This window comes from Ovis aries, chromosome 5 (assembly GCF_016772045.2).
Source record: "Ovis aries strain OAR_USU_Benz2616 breed Rambouillet chromosome 5, ARS-UI_Ramb_v3.0, whole genome shotgun sequence".
Taxonomy (NCBI): Eukaryota; Metazoa; Chordata; class Mammalia; order Artiodactyla; family Bovidae; genus Ovis; species Ovis aries.
Genome location: NC_056058.1, coordinates 28,664,355 through 28,691,903, shown reverse-complemented (window position 1 = coordinate 28,691,903; position 27,549 = coordinate 28,664,355). Strand labels below are relative to the sequence as shown.

Sequence of the window (27,549 nt, the reverse complement as noted above, 5' to 3'; positions counted from 1 at the left end):
AGGGTGTATTTGACCATCGAGTGAAATGCTGGCAGAAATGGGAAGATGCCCAAATTACTTTGCTCAAAAAACGTGAAACTGAAGCAAAAATGATGGTTGCTAACAAACCAGATAAAATACAGCAAGCTAAAAATGAAATAAGAGAGGTGATTAATACAAAATGCTTTTATTTATCTCTTTTACCCAAGTTTTCCATAAGTCATTCATATATGCATAATTTTTCATGAATTTTTTTCTGAACCATTCAACACTTAGCAGTTTTTTTCATAATTTGTAAACTGTTTTAGAATTACTTTAACATTTTGATCATCATAAAAATCTCCAGCAGCCTTTGTTACTTTCACATAATTATGGAATGGATAAAGAAGCATACAAGGAAAACATTTAAATTAACCTTTCTTTTGAGATAATTTGATTTCAGATAATTACTTATATATTATCCCCCATATATATGTATTATATATGGTATTTTAGTAAATTTATATAAGTTTATTATAATTTATACACTTCTTTTGCCATGCTTCAATAAGGAAATTGAAGAGGTAGGACAACCTTTATATTACTTAAAGTAAATGTACCTGCTCTTTGAAGAGTATGTACCAATGTTTCAGTTACATAGTGGGAAAATATCATTCCATTGCTTAAGTATTTATTTATTTTATTTTTAGCTGTTCCATTGGTCACTAATCACAACGTTCATTGTTTCTGTAGTGAGTTTAATGTTTACTAATAGCTCTTCAGTAGACCACAATTGCATAATTTTTTTTTTAATCTGGACATTACACCATTACAAAAATGTTTTCTAAATGTATGTCATATAATTTTTCTAATTATTTCCATGGGCATATAAACTGTGATGAACATGTATTCTTGAAATTAGGCAAATATTATTGATATATTTTGAAATAATCTGAAGTTGTATAAAGAAATGAGAAGATTATACTCTTAGCACTGCTGAATTATTTGATGGTGAACTTTATGTTCAAAATCTTTTCATCTAAATTAAGATGTGGAGATTATAATTCATTAAGCACTATAATATCCTGATCTTGGGTGTATCTGACAGTAAAATATTAATGGAAATTAAGCTGTTAATGCACTTCCACTGGAAAGTTAGATACAAGTTTGAGTGATGCCAAACTGGGTCTTGCCATTGGTGAGCTTTCAGGATTTTTAGGCATTGTGTTATAAATTAAATGAGTGGTCATGACAGCTAGTTCTAATGATTCTTCCCAGGCAAGATTTAAAAATTTTTACCTTTTGTTTTTGTCAGTGGGAGGCAAAAGTACAACAAGGAGAAAGAGATTTTGAACAGATCTCTAAAACAATTCGAAAAGAAGTAGGAAGATTTGAGGCAAGTATAATAATTTTACACTTTTCTTAACAATGTGGTCACATTTTGCTGTGATACTGTGGTGAAATCAAATTTAGTTTTGTGCTAATGGAGCTTTTTTCCCCATTTATTATATTTCAACAGAAAGAACGAGTGAAAGATTTTAAAACTGTTATTATCAAGTACTTAGAATCATTAGTACAAACACAACAACAGGTAAGGTAATTTTTTTTCTTTATAACTTAAAGACTTCTAGAACTTGTTTTTGATATACTTTTTTATTTTAAAGATGATAACCAATGAAATGAGCTTTTAAACTTGAGAAGCAATAAATGGAGTAGAAAAAAACAAAGCTAGCAAAGGGAAAATAAAATGGTATAGTAAAAGTAACTGTAAATCAAGTCCTTTGTGGGGCTTCCTTGGTAGCTCAGGTGGTAAACACTCTGCAATGCAGAAGATCCAGGTTCGATTCCTGAGTCGGGAAGATCCCCTGGAGAAGGAAATGGCAGTCCACTCCAGTATTGTTGCCTGGAGAATTCCATGGACAGACCATGGGGTCACAGAGAGTGGGACATGACTGAGCAACTTAACACTTTCACTTTGAAGTTCTTTTTGTCTCTACTCCTAACTCCTAGGAGAGAGACAGGTTTCTCAATTTTAGACTTTTGAGAAACATGCTGTACTATTTTTCCTTTTTTCTCTGTCTTCCCAGTTTTATTTCTCTATTGATCACAGATGTTTAAATACATTCCTATAGTAAGTTCTCTTTCATACAGCTAGAACTTATACTAAGAACTAAGTTTTGAAGGTTTTTTAAAGAATATTGTTTTGATTTTTGCTTTAGTTTCTGTGGGTTTCATGTTGATTGTATACCTCAAGTGGCATTTGTCTCCTTAAATAGAGAAAACCATGGGTTTTTGTTAAAGAAAAGTCTGTAACAAGATAATAGAGATTTTTTCCTGTGTGTATTTTAATGTAACTTTGAGTAATATATCAAATTATTTAATATCTTGAACAGAAGGATTTCTTCCCCCAGTTCTTTTAAAACTATATAATAGTTTAAATTTTTAAATTAGGTGATAAATTGTATCCTTAATTTTTTTTTAATATTTTAAGTGCTTAGTTCATAAAATCAGATTTTTGAAATGGAAAAATTAGGTTATATGAGCTTATCTTTAAAAGAATTGTTTTAAACTTAATGTTACTTTTTATGTCAATCTGTACTATTTTCTGGACTATCCAGGAAAGACCGACAGCTAATTCTTTCCAGTCTCTTTTTCCCATCTTGCTTGGATGTTTTCTTTTCTTCCTTCTTTATCACTCTTTTGGGCTGGCAATAACATAAAATGTGAATATTCTCTGAATTAGGAGATGTTATCACTTTATACTGGAAAAGCTCATTGCAGTTTTATTATTTAAGGTAATCTTATATAGTTTACACTAGCAAAGCTTTTTATATATACAATTTTGCATAAATTAATCTTAAATTTTTAGTATTTTTTAAATTGTGTTTTTTATTACAAAAATTGAAATTAGCCATGAATAGTTAATATTTTTAAGTAATTTATAAGCTAATTATATTGACAAGCTGTATAAGGGAATTTAGATGGTCCCTTTAAGAATCAGACTTAAGTAAATGTTATTATTAGCTAGATTTTTTTAATGCTTCATGAAATGTATATGACAGGTTCTAAGAATATCTTTTATTATCATCCACAGCTGATAAAATACTGGGAGGCATTCCTACCTGAGGCCAAAGCCATTGCCTAGCAAGAAGATTATTCCTGTTAAGAAGATCTTGGATGCTTGTTCCAGTTATGCAGAATTCCATAGTGAAATCATTAAAAACCATCTAAATAAACCACTATATATTTTATGAATTACATGTGGTTTTTTATAAATATATATTCTGACATTTTATTACAAGCTGCATGTCCTGACCCTCTTTGAATTAAGTGGACTGTGGCATGACATTCTGCAATACTTTGCTGAATTGAACACTATTGTGTCTTAAATACTTGCACTCAAAAGTGCACTGCGAGGTCAGAAAATTTTACAATATTTTTTCTTTACAGTATGTTCTGTAGTGTGTTCACCCTCTTTATGAAGTGAATTATCAATGCATTGATTAATGTTCACTTATACATTCCTGTACAGAAATTATGATTTTGTGATTACAGTAATAAAATGATATTCCTTGTGAAGTATTAGTAACAAATTATTTGGGTATGTAAACATATTAGAGATCTTTTGAAAGCATTTTAATACAGAGAAACTTTTTCTTTTAGATGTATTTAGGTGATGCTATGATCATTAATTTAAGTGACCGAAAAAGCTGAACTCTTTCATTATTAAGTCACTAAATGAAGGTTAATTAAGTTTTGTTTTTGCAAAATCATCATAAACCAAAGAACATTTATCTCTTGGTTCACCTTTGGGGAATGCTTTTGTCTTGAGCAGAGGAGTAAATAGTTGTCTTTGCTTGTTTTTTATCCTTTCCTATTATAAGTGCCCAATTTAACAATTAAAAAAACATTTATCTGTTTCTGTTACAGGTCCTATGGATTTTGCTCATCTTCTATTACCTTCAAAGTCTAAGACTTTGCATATATTTAATTTATTCCTTACCTTGCCTTTGTTTTTTGTTTTAAGCTAAAAGATCATCTGTGGTCATTGTTGACAGAGAAAAGTGCCGTGCTAAAATACCCAGTGATTTGATGAATAGCCAATGTTAGTACAAAGAAAATTTGAAGTAAAGTGAAATTTGTCTTTGGCAACCATCTCACCTATTTCTGTATCATGTTTACATGGCAGTTATATAATCCTTAATGTTGATGAAAATTTAAGTTGTGACTAGCATCAGACTTTTCTTTAAGATGCTCCTCTTCTCAGGCTTAACAATTGTATCTCCCTTCTGGAAGAGTAAGATGTATGTGTAACTGAGTCTTTTCTAACAGCTTACTGAACACAGTTAACATAGCAGAATATCCTCAGGCGATGTTTGCTTCCACTTATTTTAGTTGAAGTTTGTAGCCTCTTGTAGGTATTGTTCATATTTATAATCCTAGAACCTAGAAGAGTACCTGACACTTACAGGTTTATAATAAAGACTTGATGAATTGAACAGAAAAAACAAATCCTGGATGATGCAAAATAATGTTTGCCATCTTAAGAACAAGGAGAAACTGAATCAGAAATAGTACAGTCTTCTGTTGTTGCTTCTCTTGGAGGTGACTTAGATACTTTGAAGAAATGAGTAATTCATATTAATATATATCAGATCCTATCTTGTCTCGTTAATATTGAGCAAAATATAGGCTTACTGGGAACAGTTTCACTATAATGATGTTTTAGTATTAGGTGTATAGTTTTGTTACTTCCAAAGATTCAGTTTACACATAGGATAGTAACTTAGTTATTCAAGCAGAAATCTTCAGTTCTGCTGTGATACATTTATGACAACCATCAGGACCACCAAATAAAATAATAAATATTTTCAGACTTAAGCTGAAGAGAGTAACAGACCTGAGTCCATTCCAGATCTTATTCCCCTTAACAATCTTTTTATTGAAAGATAGAGTATTGGAAATTTCAAATAAAGTATGTGAGCCTCTGACACAGGATTTAATTTCTTCAGCACTACATTCATCTTTAGCCATCAGTCTTCACATCTCTTATTCCTCTTACTAAGATACTTTGATTCCAAGTAAATAGAACAGCAAGAGCATTAATATAATACAATTTTTTAGTTATAAACATACGAGTTTAATTTTTTTTTCTTTAACAAGATAAAAGATAAAGAAGGACTAAAGCAGCATAATACAGCGGAACAAACTGAACTTGGAGTCAGCATACATTCTGTTCAGTCTTTAGTCACTCAGTAGCTGTGGGACCCATCTATGAAACAAGGGTATAAAACAGATTCCTAAAGTGCCTTTCTACTTCAAAATATGTTGTTTACCAAGCTTTAGCATAAATATTATTCTGTTAGAGAGTCAAATTCTAATAAAAATCACCTTCTATTAATAACATAAAAGCAAGGCTAAAGCAAAGTAAATGTGTATAAAAATATTTCTAAAACATGAGTTTTTTATTGTATTTTTGATGAGTAATTCCAACTATCCATCTTCTTTTTTATACATACATATATATATATTTATATTAATCTCATACCCTTGTTTCATTGTTGGCTACTCTTTAACCTTTTTATTATTCAGATATAGCAAAGTTTTACCAATTTCTTGTGTAGATTGTTTCATAAGTGGCTTTTAAATATAAAGTAAGTCTCAACAAATCAGGTTTCTTTAAAGGAGGGAAATCAGATGAATAAAAATGGAAGATTGTAATCCTTTAACAAACATACTTCTTGATGTCTAAGGAAGTTGCAGAGATATTCGCTTTTCTGTCCTGTAGCGTGTGACTAGTTACAAAGCCAGATGTCTCCTTCACTTTCTTGTTACGGCTCCCTGCACGGGCAGTCACGTGACTGACAAGACTCGGGACTACAGATAGAAGGAGCAAACGCCACCCTGTTTTAGAGGAAGGAAGGTCGCTGGCAGGAGGGAATGACAACACCTGTGACAAGGAAGTGCAGTCACTGACTTGAGATATTTGGACACATTTCCATATCCACTGGCAGGAAATGTATATGTTATCATATCTGTGATATAATCTGTTTCAAAGTATTGAAAAGAGTAAAATCCAGAATCGAACAGGTTTCATTTCTAATCCTCACAGTGAAGGATATGGTTTCAAGTAATAATGAAGATAAACGATTGGCCAGACACAAATAGCAAGAAGAGGGAAATTACAGCAGGAGTGGTATCAGAATTGCTGATGACTCCACCTTTGTAGTCAAGGCCATGAGGAGAGGTCACGGTGATCTGTGGACGAGGTCCTTGGTGTTACAGACCAACAGAAACACAATGTGAGCCACATACATAATTTTCAGTTTTCTATGCCCGTATTTCAAGAGTAAATTAAACAGGTAAAGTTAATTTTTAACTGAGTAGCTCTGAAATATTTTAGCATGCAATCCCGTATATTACAAATTACTGTGATGTTTTACATTGTGTTTTTTGTACTAAGTGTTCGATATCCCCTGTGTATTTCATACTTTGATTGTATATGCATTCAGACTGGCCACATGATAAGTGATCGCTTTTCACATGTGGCTACTGGCTGTGACTCTGGACAGTTCAGATTTAGATAATTGCGTGGAACTGGAAAAGGAGAGTTACATCCAACAGCGATTTTTTCTGTTTACCACTCCAAATCCAGTGACGTGTTAAAAGCTAAATAAAAGGGACTTGTTGGTGTTGCTCTCAAAAGCAAATACAATTCAGGTATAAGACTTTGTGGCACAGTGCTTTGCAAGTAGTGAGCACTCGTACCATTCAACAAGTGGTCGCACTTTATTTCCTGATGGAAAATTAGAGACTCTAGTACAACTTCCTTATTTTACAGATAAGCAAACCCAGAATCTAAATCATTATACTGAACTGATTTTTCTTAAATCTGTTGAAGATAAACATTCTTCCTTGAAAATGTAAGGAAAGAGATACATTAGCGATTCTTCTTCTAATCATAAACATAGAATTCTAGACAGTCCTTTGGTATACAGAGAATTTATTTCTTCAAACTGTTACTTCAGAAGTGGCTAAGAATAGAAGATGGTACAAAACAGGAAAATTGTGGCTTGCTATCTGATCTTTTAATGCACATGAAGAAATTAAAAATCCTCATCTTCCTTCCTCTTGTCACATACTTTAATTCTCAAGAAACTGAATAATTTTTAAGTATTTTTCTTAATAAACTGAGTCAAATGGAAACTTTGTAATTAAAGACAATTAAGGTGAAGCTACCCGCTTGTTAATACACAGAAATTTTTTTTTTTATTAACATCAGTTAATGGGATTAAACTGATTTAAGGGACTGCTTTGAGGAAAAAAATTCTATTTTAAATTTATATATGTAACTGTTTAATAAAACTAAAGTCAGACAGAATCTAACAAAACTGAACAATAAATTGCCTTCTTGTTGCTTCCATAATCAAGTCTTGAGCTATCTTGATTTTAGCCTATATTTATTTCCTAGATCCTATTTCAGGTGGTTCTCCGTGTATGTGTGTGTAAGTGTGTGTGGACTTGTGTGTGTACGTGAACGTGCATGTGCATGCATGAGAGGAGGCTCTTTAACCTTTGCTGCCAAATTTCAGTTTAAAGTGCTTCTTACCTTCTTGCAACTGAGACTCAAAATGCTTGTGTTTTCATTTACATAGCTGAGATTTTTTTTTTTTTTGCCAAGACCAATTTGAGTTGATTCTAGTTCTAAAATGTGTTTCCTTCGCATTTCTTCTCTTTCTCCTCACAAGATCTTGTGACCTTGATAAAGTCCAAATTATCCAGAACCTGGTTTCAAACCACTTTTCCTGTCTTGATCTTACTCTGTGCTTTCACCCACCTTTTGCTTGAATCAAGTGATGCCCCTGTCTTTGAGAATGCACTATCCTTTTATGGGTCAATGCTGTTGATGTTGCTTAAGTTAACTTTTTCCCCTTTACCAGCAGCTCATTAAATCCTCTTCAGTCTTTTATGAGGTCCACATCCTCCATATATCCTTTTTAGTTTTCTAACTAGAAGGAAGCAAAGAACTTCTGGATCTCTTAGCAGGACTCTGGTAACATTTTGCACCTTTCAGATTGTGTTTACTGATGTTTACCTTGCATTATAGCAGTCTTTCTACTTTGAGTAGTCTGTGTGCTTCTTGAGGAACGACTATGTTCTTGTTATTTCTTCTAGAACCTAGTGTGGTACAATCAAGGGAGTGTACTGGGGTAATGAAAAATACAATTATGCGTCCAGTCTGCCTGTTTGAACCCTGGCTCAAGAATCTACATCATTGACTTAGAGAAAGTTATTTTTCTCTAAAACTTAAAGTTTCCTTATTCGTAAAGTGGAAAGTAATAATAGTACCTGTTCAGGTGCTCCTTCAGGGGATTAAGATAATTTATGTGACTTTCTCAGCAATAGCATGTACTTAATAAGTATTAGCTGTTAGGCATCCAGTAAATGTTTACTGAATATTTAATCTCCTGTCTGAACAAAATGACCTGCATTTTGATTATTTTACCAGTCTTTACTTCTTTAAAACAATGGTGTACGCTTAACTAGGATCTAAATGGGCTTACCCATGGGGTCCTTCTCAGAACGATCTGTCCCTAAGATCTGCTCTTAGAGCCCTGAGGCTGGGGATCAGGGATGGAGGGGAATAAGGCTTGCAGACAAAATCCGTTTGTTTTTTTTTCAGCCAGCAAAAGCTAAGATCTACCCCCACTACAAAGATGCTGTAGTTAAATCAATCTTGTCAGGAAACTAGAGACTTTTTAAAGAAGCTTGGGGACAAATGAAGGGTAAGAGGGAAATGGGGCAGGGAAAGTTTGTCTCCACACAGAAACACATAGAAGAACCTTGAATATGTTGTAGATTAAGGGAAGTAGTAATCAGTGGAGAAAAGGGAGAATAAAAAGATGACAGCAATTGTTGGGACAGTAATCATACAACTGGTGGTGAGGGTGTGACACTGCAGTGATAGCCGAAAGGGAGATGGGACGGCAAGAGGCCAGCGTCATTCATTCACTCGTGGTATTTGTTCAGTCTGCTGTGTCAGGCACGGAAATAATGGATTGATTATCCGGGAAGAACAAGAAGGTTGTCTAGAAGGATGCCCTGATTTCTGGCTTTGATGACTGTACTTCTGCTTTGAATAACATAGTATGAGAGAGTTCTGGGCGTGTTACAGTGTTTCCATCGTAGTTTATCACAGGATAGTGATAGAGTGCCCTGTGCTGTAGGTGCAGTAGGGCTGTGTGTATCCATTCTCCATTCTGCATGTCATAGTTTGCATCTGCTAACCTCAAGCTCCCAATCCATCCCTCTCCCAGCCACCACCCCACCCGCCACGTTTTTGACGTACCTTTGGGCATCCAAGATGAAAATACATGAAAACATAAGTCAGGACTAGGTGTTGTGTCATCAAGTTAGAATGTGAACACGCTCTGTTCCTTAAAACCGTGATTATTAATGAATGCCTTCTCAGAGAACAAATGTGACTCAGCCTGCTGAGGACAAAATATCACATACAAGTAACATCTAAGGGAAGAATAGAGGTGAATAAGTCAGGTAAGTGCAAAGAGCCTCAGAAAAAAAAAAGGGGGGAGTTTCTTCCTCTGAACAAAAAGGAAGGGGAAAGGCATTTCCATTATTTGGAAATAATGCCTGAATGCTTTTATTTTTTCAGTGAAATAGAAAATTAAACCACCATCAGAGAATACCAGCAGAGAAGCCAAAAAAAATGGGGAGCCACAGGAAAGTGGTAGATGTCTAGAAAACAGAAATCGAGAAGAGTCAGAGCTATGGATGAGTACCCACTTTCAAATAAGTTTGGAAATCATGAGTTTAAAGTAGAGTCAACCAAAGTATCCATTTTTTTCAGCCATGAGAAAGCAAGACAAAGTTTGATTTATTCAAGATTAGGGATTGTTGGTGTATGTAAGAAAGCCAAGGGGGGAGGGATTTTGAATGATTTTAAAAGACCAGAAAGATGAAGGTAAATGAGGTGACAGGCACAGGTTGGGGAATGTAACTATGATAAGGTGAAAGAAAAATTTTTCTGGTAAGAGGAAATGGGAGTCAAGAAAGCAGTCAAAGGAGGAAACCTGCATTTAAGAAATGACTAATGTATTACCACCTTTTTAAAAGAATAACTTCAATATGACAGCTGCACAGAGCTCTTACTGCAATGCATAGAGCTCGTAGTGCGGCAAAGGTTATTTCTGTGGGTTCTTCAAATTTACTTTTTGGTTTGCTAAAGTATTGAAAGCTTTTTGCATGTCAGCAGATAAAAACTGACTTTAGTCTTTTGATTTTTAAGTTAATGTCTATCTCATCAAATCAGTTCATGTACATAGTCTGAAAACTAGCGTCAGAAACTAGCATCAGAAACACTAATAAAACACAGTGGTTCCCTGACCCACAAACCACAATTTCCCTGGTGCTTTTCCTCAACGATAACCTCTTTCTACGCTGTGTCTTCTGCCATTTAAATGCCTTCACATTTCTAAGTAGAATGCGCATCCTGCTGTCATTTGAATCATCAGTTTTAGACATCAGCCACATCTTTTTTATGGTGATGAGAGTTTTACGCTACCATCCATCTGCTTCATACACTCATCTCCCACTTACAGTGTAGTTAAAGTTTTTGGTTAAATCAGTATTCAGTATTTTCAGTTTTAACACCTTACAAATATTGTTCACTGCTGAAAGTTTTAGTATATTTAATTGTGATTGGCTTAAAAAAAAAAAACTTTTTAGAACAATACTAGAATTATATAAAAAACTTTAGGTAGTACACATAGAGTTATATCCTGTGTACCTTGCTTCTCTTATTAACATGTTAGTGTAGTACATTTGTTACAATTAATGAACCAATATAGTTATATTACTAGGAACTAGTGTCTATGCATGCTGTCATGTCCAACTCTGAGACCCCATGGCCTGTATCCCGCCAGTCTCCTCAGTCCATTGGATTTTCCAGGCAAGAATACTGGAGTGGGTTACATTTCCTCCGGGGAATCTTCCCAACCTGGGGATAAGAACTTATCTCTTGCATTGGCAGGCAGATTCTTTACCCCTGAGCCACCTGAGAGGCCCATTATTAATTGGAGACCATAGTTTATTCAGATTGCCTTTGGTTTTGCCTAATGTCCTTTTTCTAAGATTTCATGCAAGATACCACATTACATTCAGTTGTCATGTCTCCTTCTGTTTCTCTTGGTTGTAATGGTTTCTTAGACTTTCTTTCCTTCAATGACTTGACTGGGTTTTTTTGTTTTTCTTGAGGTAGAACATACCTTGATTTTTTTTTTTTTTTTCATTTGGCTGGTGCTTTTTTTGTTTTTGTTTTTGTTTTTTCAATCTATTGCCAGTTTTTTCCATGTCTTCCTACAGTACGTTTCCCACAGGACCACTCGGATCAAGTAATTCAACCATTCCAACTGCCTTCCCTAGGGCTTGCTCTCCTGAGGATTTCGGTTTTCTCGGAACTGATGCTCTCCGAGCATGTTGTACCTCTGGATTTGCCCTGAACTTTGGAATTACCTGTACCTTTCTCTTGGGATCCATTCCCTATATCCTGAGTTTCATGCTTTCTTCCTTCTTGATTTATTCCCTTGTGTTGGAATAGTATGTTCTCCAGTGGTTTCCTCGGTTAAAAAGAAGATATGGCAGAAAGTATTAGGAAAGCAGCTCTCACAGTGTCCTCTTCTTGAGTCAGACTGCTCTGGCCTGGACTGATTGTCTCTGTTTGCCTGTTGTACAGAGGATCCTAAAGATTCCTTTCGCTTCTCCCCCTGGCTTCCTATTCTCTATAACCCACATTTTCCTCTTTCTTGATTTATTCCTTCATTTGGGTAGATATACAGTTCTTGAAAATGATGCATAGAAACTTACTTTTGAGACTTTATTTTGCCTTTGTCCTTGATAACTTAAGTGGTCATATGTTGGACATTGCTTCCTTCTCTATAACCTTGCAGTGTTGCTATTGAGAATTCCAAAGCCATTCTGCTTTCAGATCTTTTCTATATGCATTTTCCCTTCACCCCTACCCCTTTCCAGAATGTAAGATGTCATTTTTTTCCTTCAGTGTTCTAAATCTCATCCAGATTTGCTGTAGTATGCATCTGTTTTCATCCTGTGTGAGTGCTTTCAATCTGGAAACACGAAATTCAGTTCTGGGCATTTTCTTGAGTTATTTCACTCATGATTTTCTCACTTCTATATTCTCTCTTCTCTTTCATTATTTGGATATTGGATGTTCTCGACTGATGATGTTTGTTTTCTTATTTTGCATTTGTTATTTTGTTCTACTCTCTGAGTTTACCCTCATTTTCTAATTGGATTTAAGTAGCTGCTGCTTGTTTCACAGATGCAATGCCTTCCTGTATCTCTCTGAGAATATTAGTGATAGTTTTAAAGTTTCTTTTTTCCTCCTTGTTCCTGTTTCCTCAAAATTAATTTTCTGTTTTTATCTCTCTTGCATGTTAGCTGCTTTCCTCAGATATTTGTTAATTTTTGGATGTCTTCTCAAGATTAGCAGTGGGAACTGAAGCCGATGGAAGCTCTCTCAAACTTAAAGAAAAACATTTTTCCAGGTTTCTTCAGGTATAATTGACAAAAACTGTATGTTTTGTCATATGTTTTATAGATTGGGTGTATGTTAAGCATCCAGTCTAGCTGGCTATCAGGTCCTGCCTCATATGAAGGCCGCCAGCCTGTTGATGGGTAGGGCTGTGTCCCAGTGGGGCTGACTGCTTAGGACTGGTGTTGACCTGCTCCTTGTGGGGGTTAAGCCCCTGGTGTTGGTAGGCTAGAGGGAGGATTCCAAAATCGTGCCTGCCAGCATCAGTGCTCCCGTAGTAGAAACGAGCTCCCTGAAATGGCTACTGCCAGTATCTGTGTTCTCAGGGGGAGTACCAGTTGCCTCCTGGTACTGTGTATCAGATCCTCCAAGATCAGGAGAAGTGTCTAAGCCTCCTTTTGGATCGTTACCTCTGTGCTGGGACTTGGAGCGTGTGAGAACGTGCATGTGCCCTTTAAGGAGGGTCTGTTTCCCACAGCCCTATGGCTCCTGTACTCAAGCCCCATTGGCCTTCGTAGCCAGATGTTCTGAGTACCCATCTTCCCACTGTAGGACCTCCAGGCTGGGAAGCCCGGCGTGGGGCTTGCACCCCTCCTAGGGGAGAACCTCTCCAGTTGTGATGATCCTTCCATTTGTGTTGTTGCCTACTCCAGGAAGGTGGGTCTTGACTGAAGCAACACTGGCCCCTCTACAAGGTCTCATTGTGGGTCTGTCTTTATACTTTTAGTGGTGTAAGGTCTTTTCCACTGGTCTTCAGATCAGTCTCATCAATTGAAAGTGAAAGTGAAGTCGCTCAGTTGTATCCAACCATTTGCGACCCCATGGAGTGTAGCCTACCAGGCGCCTCTGTCCATGGGATTTTCCAGGCAATAGTACTGGAGCAGATTGCCATTTCCTTCTCCAGAGGATCTTCCTGACCCAGGGATCGAACCCAGGTCTCCTGCATTGTAGACAAGTGCTTAACCGTCTGAGCCACCAGGGAAGCCTCATCAATAGTTGCTTGTAAACGGTCTTAGTTTTTTGTGTGCCTGTGGGAGGAGCTGAGCTCAAGTTCTTCCTACGCTGCCATGTTGTCCACACTTATCAAATCTGAAAATCACTGAAGAGTGACCTCACTGGGCTGCTTGTAGGGAAGTTCCAATGTTGGTGTTTCTAGAGTTTCCTTCTCTTGGGCTCATCAGATCTCCCAGAGAAAATCTTCCACTTTCTTGCCTGGAAGGTAAAGGTATAGCTGTCAGCCTCTATGAGGTTTTAATACTCATCATTCAACATGTGTATGATCACGTGCCCCTAGGCCTCAACTATTTTTTGATGAAAGTTCCCATGCCCTCAGGTGGGCAAGTCATTTTCCAAGGTAAAGACTCTCTTTTTCACTCTCTCTCTCTCCAGGAAATATCCTCTGGAATTATGCCAATGTGGAAGAGGGGATTGAAGGATTTTCCCACTCAACTTTCACTCAGTCTTCCTTCTAGCCAGCCTATCTCCCATTCTAGATGAGGTGTATCTTCTCTGTCCCCTCTCACTGAGCCTTTTGGGTATCGTCCTGTGTAAATCAGGTTGATTTTCCGCTTTCTCACTGCTGGCTTAAATTTGGCTTTTTCTTGTTTACCAGAATGATTGCTTCTCATTCATCTCCTTTCTAGTTTATAAAAATCTTTTTGTTGTTCTCTCTTCTGCTTTTCCTATCTTTATTTATTTATTGTTTTTAAGGATAAATTCCTTTTCATTTTACTGCGGCTAGAAGAAGCAGTGAAGTTAATTATGTATGTTCAATTCATTATCTTAACCCAGAAATCCTAACAGTTTTTTTTTTTAAGTGCAACATAATATTCATAGTGTAAGCACACCAAAATATTTTAATCCATAACATGATGGAATTCTTTTCTCTGCTCACAGTTACATAGCAGCTAACCTCCACGAGAGCCCCAATTAATTCTTGCCACCTGAGACTCAAGCCACTATATAGTCCCTCCTACACTGAATAGGCTAACCTTTGTAAGCAGCAGGATATTGCAGAAATGATGGAGTGTAAATTCTTAGTGTAGACGTAGTCTTCACTCTGAGCTCTTTCAGATTTTTTGCTTTGGAGGAAGCCTCTGTCTCTAGGGAGAGGTCTGAGTGGCCAGGAGCTGAGGCCTCCTGCCAACAATTAACATTAACTTTCAAGGCCTGTGAGTGAACCACTTTGTCAATGCCTCCTGCAGCCTGGTAGACTCTTGAGATGACTGTAGCCTGGGTATACGTCTTGTCTACCTCTTAAACTGCTCCCAGATTCCTGGACCAACAGAAACTCTATAAGTACTTCTTGCTTTAAGAAGCTAAAATTTGGGGATAACTTGTTACTCGATAATAGATCATTTATACAGTTTTTTTTTTTTTTTTGGTCTGCTTGCATTCTGGAAATTCCCTGTTCATACTGTGTTCATTTTTTATAGTGCTATTAAGAAAAATTATATATTCTTTACACATAAAATGTACACTAATCCTTTGTTATACACGTTGCAACTATCTTTTCAGTTTATTGAACATTTTTTTAACTTAATGGTCTTTGTTTTACATTAATTTAAAATCCTTATTTAGCCTTATATAGTATAATCTTTCCCCCAAAGTCTTTGTTTTGGTTTTTGTAATAAGGTTTTGTCTACCTTGAGGTGTTTTACAGTTCTGTTTTTCCACAGAGCTTTTTTACTACACGTGGAATTCATTTTAAAAATAAATTTTACTTTTCTTTCAGGTGGAGAGCCAGTTATTCATAAACTTTCATTACACCATTTATTTATACTATTTTAAACATTTACTAAAACTTTAATATTTAAATATTTATTAAAACTATATAAGTACTCAGCTATTTATTGAATAGCTTTTTTTCCCCTCATAGCTTTGAAATACCATTGTTGTTTCGTATTATGTTCCTATATATTAAGGAATCTATTTCTGAGCTATTTGGTTCCCTTTGCAGGTGTCTAATTTTAGCTGCCCTTCATAATCTGTCTAATTTTAGCTGCCCTTCGTTATTTGTCTAATTTTGCTCTGGGATCATACTGGTTTAAATACCATGACTTTATAGTATGTTTTGATGTCCTACAAATTAACTTATCCTCTCATTCTTTCTTTCCTTTTTTTGTTCAAACCTGCCCTGGCTATTCATTTTTCAAACAAGCTTGTCCCTTTTCTTAGCATGTTGGTTATTTGATTGTATTAGCTCTGTAAATTGTTTTGGTGAAAACTTAGCCAAATAAAGCAACAAACTATTGATTCTTCTCATTCAGAAATGTGATGCAACTATTTTCAAGCTTGCTTTTGTGTCCTTGCATAGCTTTTTCGTTTTCTTCATATAAATCTTGCATGTTTCTTAAATTTTATCTTTAGAAATTTGTAAGTTTTTAACATTGTTATTCATGAAACTGTTTGGTTTTTCCCTGTTATTTTTGGATCGGTTAATGTTGGTATGTGTAAGCAAGTTATTGTCTATGAAATCTACTGATTCCTATGTGATGATTTACTCTCTGGCACCTTATGAAACTTTTATTCTAACAAATTTTTAGTTGATTCTGTTTTATGTATGTAGATAGTTTCATCTACAAATAACCTTAGTTTTATATATTCCAATCCAGTGTCTGTACCTGTTTATTTTGCTTTTCTTATTGTATTGAGTGGGGCCTCCAGCAAAATGTCAAACAATAATTGTGATAAAGTTATTAACATTATTCTTATGCTTCCTCCTGTGATGTTTAATGGGATATTTCCTGTAGGGTTGTGGTACTTTTATCAAATTAAAGCTGGTTTTGGTTTTTTCTTTTTTGCTGTTTCTAGGCTGTTAAGAATTATTAGGAAGAGGTGTACTGATTTATTAATGTTGCTTCAGAACTTACTGACATACTCATTTATCTTTGTTCTTTTCTAATCTGACAATGTTGAGATAGATATCAACAGATTTTCTAATGTTTAACTGTCTTTATATTTCTGGAATAAATCTTGTTTGGTCATGATATGCTAGTCTTAGAGTAGAATGTTGAATAAGTAATATATTTTAGATAGATATTGGTCAGGACTTATAAGTTGATATTTAAAGCAGTTTATCATTAAATATGCTGAAATATTTATCTACTCAATACTAGGTGTTGTATTTTCAGTGCATGGATTTCATACTCTGATTCCAGCAGAATTTTTTTCTCTCTTTCTTCTTTTTCCCCCCTCCTCTGCCACCCTCCCCCAACACCTGCAGTGGAAGTGCAGAGCCCTAACCACTGGACTACCAGGGAAGTCCATATTCTTCTGTAATGTTTTTGCTTTTATTAACAGATATTAAGTGTACAACTTCTTATATAGTATTTGCCATGTGTTTTTATTAATGTTGTGAGGAGATACTATTTAGATGACCTGTTGGAGTGTAGAGAAGATATATAAGAACATCAGGATAATACATTGCCATGTTCTCTTACTTTAGTGCTATTCTCTTCTTTCCTTTATAGTGATTAACCCACAGAACTTGATTAGAAATTTACCTCTTCTAATTATTAGAATAATAATTAGCTCAGCTGGTAAAGAATCCACCTGCAATGCAGGAGACCCCAGTTCAATTCCTGGGTCAGGAAGATCCACTGGAGAAGGGATAGTCTACCCACTCCAGTATTCTTGGGCTTCCCTGGTGGCTCAGATGGTAAAGAATCCACTGGGTTCAACTCCTGGGCTGGGAAGATCCCCTGGAGAAAGGAATGGCTACCCACTCCAGTATTCTTGCCTGGAGAATGCCATGAACAGAGGAGCCTGGTGGGCTACAGTCCATGGGGTCACAGAGTTGGACACAACTGAGCAACTTTCACTTTCAATGTCATAGTTATTTATCTTCTCTGAGTTTTAATTATGCCATCTGAAATAACTGAAATAACAGTTACAGCTGAGCTTTTAGTCCCTCAAGAACATACCTGAGAACCTGTATATATTTTCAGCAAGGCAAAATTAAATTATACACAGCTATTAGTAGAATACAGCAAAAAAGAAAAAGGAAAAATCCATTTGGACAACTTGTCAGATCTTCTTGGACCCACACATTTCTGACTCTTAAATTCAAAGGTAAATAGATGAGCTATGCCACCAGACAAAAATACATATGCCAGGCTACTAGCAGGCTATTGTGAAAGGATCATATAAAAATCATATTAAAAGTTTCATCAGCAATCTATAGCACAAGGATTTTATGATTACACAATCCTCATTTGCATTATACATTATACTCTTGAGACCTTAATAACCTGTTTCAACCAATCTTGAAATTGTTTCTGGGGGTGGAGCCTGCTGTCATCAGTAGCCATTATTTTAAAATAAAAACAGGAATACTACTTCTTAGTCCTTTAAAGTCCTACTGCACATAACACTTCCTCACACGAAGCTTAAATGAGACATGGGGTGTAATAACATCCCACGTGGTAACTGCTGTATCCATTGGTTTTGTAAAGATGAGCATTTAAATGCTTATATAAAACTTTGAAGAAAAATGTGTCTATCAATATACCAAGAAGGGGATAAAAAAATCTTTTTTGTTTAAATATTTTCTCTAGAATCTAGGAGGTGAGGCAGGTAAGTACATGGCACAATACAGTGTGATATAGTCACAGAGGCTAAGGGGAGCCTACAAGTTGGGCTCTGAGCCTGGGCAACGTGGAGCCCACAGAGCTATTTGGTCACATCTGGAGGTGTTGGCCACTGGAAGAAAAGAGGAGGGCTAGTCTTCACAGGGCCAAGCCTATGGAGTTCTGAGGACACAACCTGGAGCTGCGAGTGTGTGGGTGAGGGCTTCACCTAAGGTTACGGTCCACATCAGACAAGTTCTTAAAGCAAAAGGCCTGATTAGTCTCTTTTCCATGACTAAGGTCTCATCACAAACTTAAGAGGAGTTTCAAGCTGAAAGGGCCCCCTGGCCTCAAGAGCAAACTAGGCGCAGCCATTTACCTGCAGCCCAAGAAGCTCTTTGGACAACTCACCTTCAAGTTTCTATTCTGCTCCCTGCTCTAACCTAAGAGAGAAACTCGTGGTTTGCAAAGGTATCCTGATAACCACATTGCTCAACTGGAGCACTTTTATCTTTCAGGTACTTTCAGGTAATTAGCTTCTGGCCAGAGGGGCACATTCCAGCCCTTGCCTTTCTTTTTTTTTTCTTCTGTTTTCTCTTATAGTTAAGAAACTCTATACCGACAGCATTTTAGAACTGGAGCAAGAAGTCGGAATGTTTGTCTCCGTGAGCAGCCGATTTTCGGCCTCTGTATTCTGTGGTTCGACGGCTAACTCAGAACTAGACGCTGACCCTGGCACCGAAGGGGAACAGTAAAGTCTTGGTAAAAGTAGTGCAGGGTTCGCTGCTGTTCATGCCAACCGAGAGTTAAAGCGAAAACTCAACCAACCAAAACAAAATCCAGAAGCTCCATGCTTTTCTGTTCCTTGTCTTGCGATCTGTTACGGGTGGCGTTTTGCAAACTGCAAATCCAGTGCCTGCTCGAGCCTCCAGGGCAGGGAGCGCCTGGGTGCGGCCCTGTCCCCGGCGCGGTGGCGCGCACACCCCTTTTCTGCAGACTCACAGGTTTCCAGGCCCCGCCTCCTCCGGGCCCAGCTGATCTCCGCGGCCCTTCGGGCCTGGAACCCAGGCGCCGGGAGAGAGCCCCAGGCCGCCCTGGGAGCGGCGGGCGGCGGCGGAGCCGGGCCGGAGCCGCGCGGTCTCCCGCTCCCGCCGGCGCGGGGCAGGGGGCGGGGCGGCCGGGCCGGGGGCGGGGCGGCGGCCGCGGCCGTGAGCCCGCCCCTCCTCGCCCTCCGCCGGCCGGCCGGCGCGACCATGGAGGTCTACATCCCGTCCTTTCGCTACGAGGAGAGTGACCTGGAGCGGGGGTACACGGTAGGTCCGGACAGGGCCCGCGAGCCGGACCTGCGGCTGCCGAGCCCGGGCGGTGCCCCCGGCCGCCGCCGCCCCTGCGCGGGGCTGTGTGCGCGTGCGGCGGGGGGATTCCTTCGCTCCTCTCCCTCGTCTCCCCTCCCCTCCCCCGGCCCACTGGGACGGCTGCGCCCGGGCGCGGTTGTCTAGGAAACGGGCGCCCCCTCCCTGGCGCGGCGGCGGCGGCGGGCTCCCGGGGCGCCCGGGTTTGGTCCCTTCCCCCTCCCAGCCCCGCTCCCGGCCTCCGGGCTGCAGCGCCGGGAGTCGAGTCCTCGGACGCGGCGCTTGCGGTTCTCCCCGCCGCCCGCCCCCTGGAGCCCGGGATGGACTGCACTGGTTCTGGCTCAGCTGCCCGCTCCGTCCAGACAAGTGGCTTTTGCCGCGGGCTGATGCTGTTGGTTTCCAAGTTCGGTAGGGATTCATTCAGATGGAAAACATGCTCATTAAGAAAAATAATCATCTGTAGAATTTATTCGCCCAAGTGAACACATGAGTTGCTTTTAGATGAATTCCAAAGTTTTGTTTGTTTGCTGTTTCTAGTTCTGCAGTGCCTTGGAATGGCAAAGTCAGGTACTCACTGAGCACCTGTTCTATACCTAGGGGGGACTGCGGTCTCAGAAATGAGAAACAGGGTCCCCGCTTTCACTAGTGGAGGAGTGGCGGGGAGGGCAGGGACCATGCCTGGAGCCTCTGGGTGATAAGTTTCGTATGGGAACAGTTGATTCCCCGGTGAACCTAGACATCTTCATCTAGACAGTCATTGCTAGAGGGGGAAATGCCTCACCCTGGACATGCCTGACCTTGGACAGTTTTATTTCCATTTAGAGTTGGTAGGCTTTGGAGGGACTTGCGTAGAGCACTATGAAGGATTTTTTTTTTATTCACTTCTAATTCACTCGCTAAACTCCAGTTGCACTAATTTGGCAGAGCAATATTTTAATCTCTGTCTTCTCTGAAGATTGTTGGGTTTTGGTCACAGCTTATTTGGACCCTTGTTTTTTCATAAAGAGGATTAAATCACCCTCTCAAAGGAATTTTTAGAATTAGGAGTAGTGATTGAAAAAAGAAAATCCAAGAAGTATGTGGGTTTCTAGAATTAGTAGACTGCTGGGTCCATGTACCCCCAAAACAAGTTCTCGAAGTCCCTTCCCTTGGTGGGGGGATGGGGAGGCTTCAACCAAGGGAGAGCTGAGCTCCGTGGCCCTTATCTATATAAACAAATGAATTATGAATTTGATTAAAAATATACCATGTCGTATTTTAAAAGGGAAGGGGGAATGAATTTGAATGTGAACCTATTTAGGCTTTTTCCTTAGGCCTAAACCCTTGGTTGTCTTTCATTCTTTAGGTGTCTCACCTGTCCCATCAGCCGCAGTCAGCATCAACAGTCACGGGAGGCCTTCCATCTTTAGGGCATTCTTTAAGGATTTGGAGATAAAAAGGCTGCTTGTCACAGCCCTTGGTCTCAGTAGTCCAAGCTAAAAGTTAATTACCTTCTCAAATAAGCACTGAAGTGAATCAGAATGATTGATTTTCTTCCATTAGAGGATCTGTGTTTTTAACCCAAGTTTTTGTGTTTCTTTTTTTACTGGTGTTATGGCCAGCCATGTGCCAGACTCCAGGTAGTGGATTAAACTGATTTGGAAGGCACCTTTGTCTTGGTAAACTTGGTGGTTAGAAGATTGCTTCTCTAAGGACAGCTTGCGTGCTTTTTAAAAGTTTACTTAAACGATGACTTCCCTGGTGGCTCAGATGGTAAAGCATCTGCCTGCATTGCTGGAGACCAGGGTTCAGTCCCTGGGTGGGGAAGATCTCCTGGAGAAGGCAATGGCAAACCACTCCAGTATTCTTGCCTGGAAATCCCATGGATGGAGGAATCTGCTGGCTACAGTCCATGGGGTCACAAAGAGTTGGACATGACTGAGCGACTTCACTTTCACTTCACTTTCAAAAAAACAATCCTAATGTATTTAGGTTAGTAGCAGTTTGTTACTTCTGCAAGTGATTCTTTTTCCTTTGTGAGTTTGTGAAGCAGATACTTTGTATCCTTGGCATAACAGTTTAGTAATTGCTAGGCAGTTTATTCATTCAGCAGGTATTAACTGGAGTGCCTGCTGTGGGTCTCTATTCTGGATGCTAGGAAGTTAGCACCTTCTTACAAAAAACCCAGAATTTAAAAGTTTAATCTCAGTTCTAATCTCATTTTCCTAGGTAAAATCATGTATGTGCGTGCATGCTAGGTTGCTTCAGTCGTGTCCAATTCCTTGCAACCCCATGGACTGTAACCCTCCAGGCTCCTCTATCCATGGGATTCTCCAGACAAGAATACTGGAGTGGGTTTGCATTTCTTCCCAACCCAGGGATTGAACCAGACTCTCTTGTCTCCTGCATTGGCATAGCAGGCTCTTTACCACTAGCGCCACTTGGGAAGTCTCCAAATAACATATATTTTACTATAAAAGTTACATTTTTACTTTAGTGACTGTGCTTTAAATTTAAGAAATATTAATTTGCAATCTAACAAATTCAGTGGTAGGACATTTTAAGTAGAGGATGATTTCCTCTCCTTGCTTCTTGTCCCATGCCCTCAGACATAAGGCATAGGGGTAATTTCTTAGAGACTTTCCCCCCTATGCTATGAAAACATGTTTTTTTCCTTTTTAGAATAAATAGCAAGATTTCACTATAGCTGTCATCGTATAACTTATGGATATCTTTCGGTCCCAATATGGACGGGATTGTATCTTTCTTAGTGATAGCAAAGGAATATTTCACGGAAGGAATGTACCATAATTTGTTTACACAGATCTCTGCTGATGGCCGTTGACATTTGCTTCTAATTTTTTAGCAACTATGTCAAATATGTTGAAATAAGACATCCCTATACATGCCTTTTTATGCAAGGTACTAGGATTTCTGTAGAACCTTAAATAGAAGGGGTACTTCTGGCCCTCTAAGTTTTTATCAGTATTGCTCAAGCCCTGTTATTCAAAAAAACATATGCAAAGTTATGCTCTGTGTACAAAGTAATTTACCTTTAAAGACTGAATGTTTGCCCTTTGATTATTTAAACATTTACTGTGGGCCTGCACTGCGTACGTTAGGTGGGGAACTGAATGGTGGAAGGATCTTGTTCCTTCCTTGGGGACTCTCAGCCCATCCTGCAGGGGCCAGGTGGAGAAGAGTTAGGGTGCTAATGTCAGCTGGAGTCTTGAGGAAGAGAAAGAACTGGGCAGTTCTGCTCTGCCTTAGGATGGTGTGCTGGGGGTGGGGGAAGGGTGCTCAGGAATGCTGACTTTTGAAATCTGATGAGGTTTTTGCTGGGATTGTGAATTCTAAAAAGAGGAAGTGCGGGGCAAAATTTTTTCACCCAGTGAGGAGGGGAAAGGCATTTTAAACTCCCAGATCCACCAAAACAAATAGACAAACAAAAGCAACAATAAAAAGAACACTTCTACATCATTGTAGTTTACAAAGAAGCAGAAAAGGATATTGTAACAAAATGCAAGTCAACCCTTCCCACCCCACCCCCCACCCTCCACTGTGCCTTTATTTAATATCTGTTCCCATTCTAGTCATAAGCTCCTTGAGGCTAGGAGAATGTCAGTCTCCTATGCTTATCCATGTTGTCCTGGGCTCATGCATATTGTTCAGGGTTTATCCATAGTGAAAATTCACTATAAATAGTGAATGACTGAGTTTTCTGACAGAAGAAAGTCAGTAGAGAGAAGTCACTGGGCTTTAGTGATCCTGAGGTGTGAAACAGCTTCTCGAGTTGTACCGACCTGGTGCCGAGTGATTCCTGATGGAAAGAGGTGTGGAGAGACCAGCTCACTAGCCTTGAGAACCGTAAAGGGGTCTGGACTTCAGCTTCAGACTATGGGACGTCGCTAGAGTTTTCAGGAAGGAAGTAACATGACTAGATTTGCATTTAGAAGGATGACCCTGGAGCATTAATCATGGAGGAGATGCTTGCAAAATGACCAAGAAGAGGATGAGGGCTGAACTAAGGCAGCTGGGCAGGGAAGGGGGTGGGTCTTACAGGAATCCCCAGGGTCTCATGACTAGATGTGAGGCATCAGGGTGACTCCTGCGATCAGGGTTGCCAGGGACCAGAAAAGAACTGGCACGCAGTCAGTTTCATTTGGGGGCCTGTTGGGCATTTTTGTGGCAGATGAAGCTATTTTGTTCTGGAATTCAGGATACATAGAGAGGTCAAGGCTAGAAATATGGCTCCAGGGGGTCTTTTAGCATCAAACAAGGAAAAAACCGTATAAGTTGATGCTCTTCTCAGGAAAAGCATGTAAAAGTGAGGAAGGAGGCAGGACTCCTCAGCACAGGAGCCAGAGCAACAAGGAAACCCAGGGGTGTGAGGCAGAAGAGAAAAAAGAGTAGACGCTTTACAAGGAGCAAAGCGCTGGATGCGACTCTGCCCTTTCCAGGAGAGGATGGAGCACAGTCCACTGGACATGAGAGTAAGCAGGTCCTGGGTGCCCATCCTATAGGCTAGTATTGATATTTTCTGTTTTCAGATACATGGTTAGTAAAAACAAAATGGGCTTCCCTCATAGCTCAGTTGTTAAAGAATCTGCCTGCATTGTAGGATACCTGGGTTCAATTCTTGGGTTGGGAAGATCCCCCAGAGAAGGAAATGGTAACCCACTCCAGTATTCTTGCCTGGAGAATCCCATGGACAGAGGAGCCTGGCGGGCTATAGTCCATGGGGTTGCAAGAGTCAGACACGACTTAGCGACTAAAGAGAGAGACAGAAAAACTAAAGAAAACTAGAAAGACTGTTCAGGGAACAACATAAAAGTCTGAATGTATTAGATTTCATTTTCCATAGTTGTAAAAATCAAGGCATTGAATTAGATAGATTTTCAAGTCCGTTTTAATTATATGTGTGTGATTGAGTGTGTTGTGCTTATACAAATCTGTCTCTTTCTTGAGATCTCAGTTCTTTTACTGATTTATTTTCTATCATGTTTCTTAGTGCATAAGGCACCTCCATATGTACATAGTCATAATATCGAGATCTGTGTAGGGATTAGTTAGTTACTTAAGTCGCTCAGTCGTGTCCGACTCTTTGCGACCCTATGGACTATAGCCCACCAGGCTCCTCCATCCATGGGATTCTCCAGGCAAGAATACTGGGGTGGGTTGCCATTTCCTTCTCCAGGGGATCTTCCCGACCCAGGGATTGAACCCAGGTCTCCCACATTAGAGGCAGACACTTTAACCTCTTAGCCACCAGGGAAGAGCTTGGGATAGTAGGGATAGTTACTTTAATATTTTCTGGATTAAAATATACAAATTGAACAATATAATGAACTGCCATTTGCTCATTACTCACCTTCAATATTTTACAATACTTATTTCATTCACCACCTTTCATTCTTCCATTTAAAGCAATTCTGCAGTATTTTAAAGCAAATCCAAAATAAAATTTCACCTGTAAATATTTTACTGTGAATATCTGTCAGCTAGACTTTAAAGAAACATAACCAAAAGGTAAATATTACTGCAAGGTTAGCAAAACCTTAATATCATCCCAACTCTTAGTTATTTTTGTTGTTTTTAATATAACCCCAGTGTAGATATTGCCTGAGAGTTAACAGTGATCTGTGGCAAGTATTATTACTACCATTTTATATTTGTAAGAATGAGTCCGAGAGATTAAGGGGGCCTAGCCACTTCCTCTCTCTGTTTACCTTCGTCCTCAGAGTAGCTTCCACCTACTGACAAAATGGTAACATGCTTCAGATTTAAAAAAACAAACGCATTGTATTCTACAACATCCAGAGGAAGAGAGGATGCTCCTTCAGAGCAAGCGCACCTTTCTTCCTTTGTATCTCATTATCCCTAGTTGGTTCCTCAACGGATGCCATTGCCAGGGGGATTCTGTGTGCTGATTGGCTGTCTTCACTATGTTTATTACCGTCACCATGGCAAGGATAAGTTAACCAGATGGAAAATAGTTAGGGGGCATCTCTGGAGCTAGGAATGAGGTCAGTTCATTCCGGTCACCTAACCCTGTAGACACCGCAGTGGGAGAAGCTCAGAAGGATGGTGAAGCCACAATGCCCACAACAGTACCTTCCAGTCACCCTTTCTTTATAAGCATCTTTGATGCCGAAGGCCTCCATGTAACGAGGGCATAGCTGGCACAGTGCCTCACACATGGTAAACTCCTAGCATAAACAAACATTAAACGTGTGTTGAGTAATTAAGTCAACCACGAAAGACAAGACAAGCAGTTTGAAAATATTCTCGACCATTAACAAATAGAATGCTACATTCACTTGGAAATTCAAAATTTTACAAGATGATTGAATTTTGCAAGGATGGTGCTTAGAAATTGATCGATTCTTTTCAAATAAGCTTTTGATTTTGAAATAATTTTAGATTTGCAGAAAAGTTGCAAAATTAGTACCAACAGTTCCATATACCGCTCACCTAGTTTCCTTTTTAACATCATCCATTGCCATGGTAATGTCAAACCAAGGAAACTAGCACCAGTACCTTGTTAACTAACTAAACTCCAGACTCTTTGGATTTCACCAATTTTTCCGCTCATGTCCTTTTTCTGTTCCAGGATCTCATCCAGGATACCACAATGCATTTAGTTCCGTCTGCTTTGAAATGATGCCGTGTTTGTAGTCCCAGGCTATAGCACACTGTCTCTAAAAACGAGGCAGGCGTGTTATTAGATATGAACTTGAATGGATTAAATCAAATTTTGATTATTTCAGATGTTTCCAAAAGGGTTGGACACAACTTAGCAATTAAACAACAGAAGAGGATACTAGTACAGGCATGCTGCTGCTGCTGAGTCGCTTCAGTCGTGTCCGACTCTGTGCGACCCCATAGACGGCAGCCCACCAGGCTCCCCCGTCCCTGGGATCCTCCAGGCAAGAACACTGGGGTGGGTTGCCATTTCCTTCTCCAATGCATGAAAGTGAAAAGTGAAAGTGAAGTCGCTCAGTCATGTCTGACTCTTAGGAACCTCATGGACCACAGCCCACCAGGCTCCTCCGTCCATGCGATTTTCCAGCCAAGAGTACTGGAATGGGGTGCCAGTACAGGCATACCTCAGAGTTATTTCAAGTTCAGTTCCAGGTTACCACAGTAAAGCAAATATCTCAAATCTAGTCACACAAATGTTTTGGTTTCCAAGAACTATAAAAATTATATTTATATTCTGCTGCTGCTAAGTTGCTTCAGTCATGTCCAATTCTGTGCAACCCCATAGACTGTAGCCCACCAGGCTCCTCTGTCCCTGAGACTCTCCAGGCAAGAATACTGGAGCAGGTTGCCAGTTCCTTCTCCAATGCATGCATGCATGCTAAGTCGCTTCAGTCATGTCCAACTCTGTGTGACCCTATGGACATTAGCCCACCAGGCTCCTCTGTCCACAGGATTCTCCAGGCAAGAATACTGGCATGGGTTGCCATTTCCTTCTCCAGTAGTCTATTAAGTGAGTGGTAGCATTATGCCTAAAAAACCAATTTATACACCTTAACTAAAAAAATACCTCACTGCTAAAAACGCTCACTTTCGTCAGAGCCTTCAGTGAATGATAATCTTTATACTGGTCGCAGGTCTTGCCATGATGTTGGTGTCTGCTGACTGATCGGAGTGATGGTTGCTGAAGGTTGGGGTGCTTTGGCTATTTCTTAAAATAAGACAACAGTGAAGTTTCTGCATTGATGAACTCTTCCTTTCATGAATGATTTCTCTCCAGCAGGCAATGCTGTTTGATAGGATTTTACCCACAGAACTTCTTTCAAAATCGGAGTCAGTCCTCTCACACCCTATTGCTGCTTTATCAACTCAGTTTATGTCATTTTCTAAATCCGTTGCTATCATTTCAACAATCTTCATAGCATCTTCACTGAGAGTAGATTCCATCTCAAGAAACCACTTCTATTGCTCATAAGAAGCAACTCCTCATCCGTTTATATCTTCTCATGAGATTACAGCAGTTCAGTCACTTCTTCAGGCTCCACTTCTCGCTTTCTTGCTGTTTCCAATACATCCACAGTGACCTCCTCCACTGGAGGCTTGGATGTCTCAAAGTCATCCATGAAGGGTTGGAATC

General features: G+C 39.2%; 2 protein-coding genes and 1 long non-coding RNA gene across 5 annotated transcripts in view; 2 read left to right on the top strand and 1 right to left on the bottom strand.

Annotated features, from left to right (window-relative positions):
- Positions 1–7,384, top strand: part of SNX2 (sorting nexin 2) — a 65,840-nt gene extending 58,456 nt beyond the window's left edge. Inside the window, exons 12-15 of the mRNA XM_015095948.4 lie at positions 3–146; positions 1,274–1,354; positions 1,478–1,549; positions 3,053–7,384. Coding sequence (XP_014951434.1) covers positions 3–146; positions 1,274–1,354; positions 1,478–1,549; positions 3,053–3,103 — 348 coding nt within the window. The 3' untranslated portion in view covers positions 3,104–7,384. The remainder of the gene's footprint in view (positions 1–2; positions 147–1,273; positions 1,355–1,477; positions 1,550–3,052) is intronic.
- On the bottom strand, positions 4,880–19,360 carry LOC121819627 (uncharacterized). Its single transcript, XR_006059910.2, has 2 exons — positions 18,928–19,360; positions 4,880–13,741 (listed from the first exon to the last, which is right to left on the bottom strand). It is a non-coding gene; the product is annotated as an uncharacterized LOC121819627 (long non-coding RNA).
- SNX24 (sorting nexin 24) overlaps positions 19,132–27,549 on the top strand; it is a 172,575-nt gene continuing 164,157 nt past the window's right edge. For 2 of the 3 annotated variants that reach the window (XM_015095949.4, XM_060415675.1), the window contains exon 1: positions 19,132–19,412. In XM_015095949.4, the coding sequence (XP_014951435.1) occupies positions 19,353–19,412 (60 nt within the window). In that variant the 5' untranslated portion in view covers positions 19,132–19,352. The remainder of the gene's footprint in view (positions 19,413–27,549) is intronic. The other variant, XM_060415677.1, reaches the window with a different exon arrangement.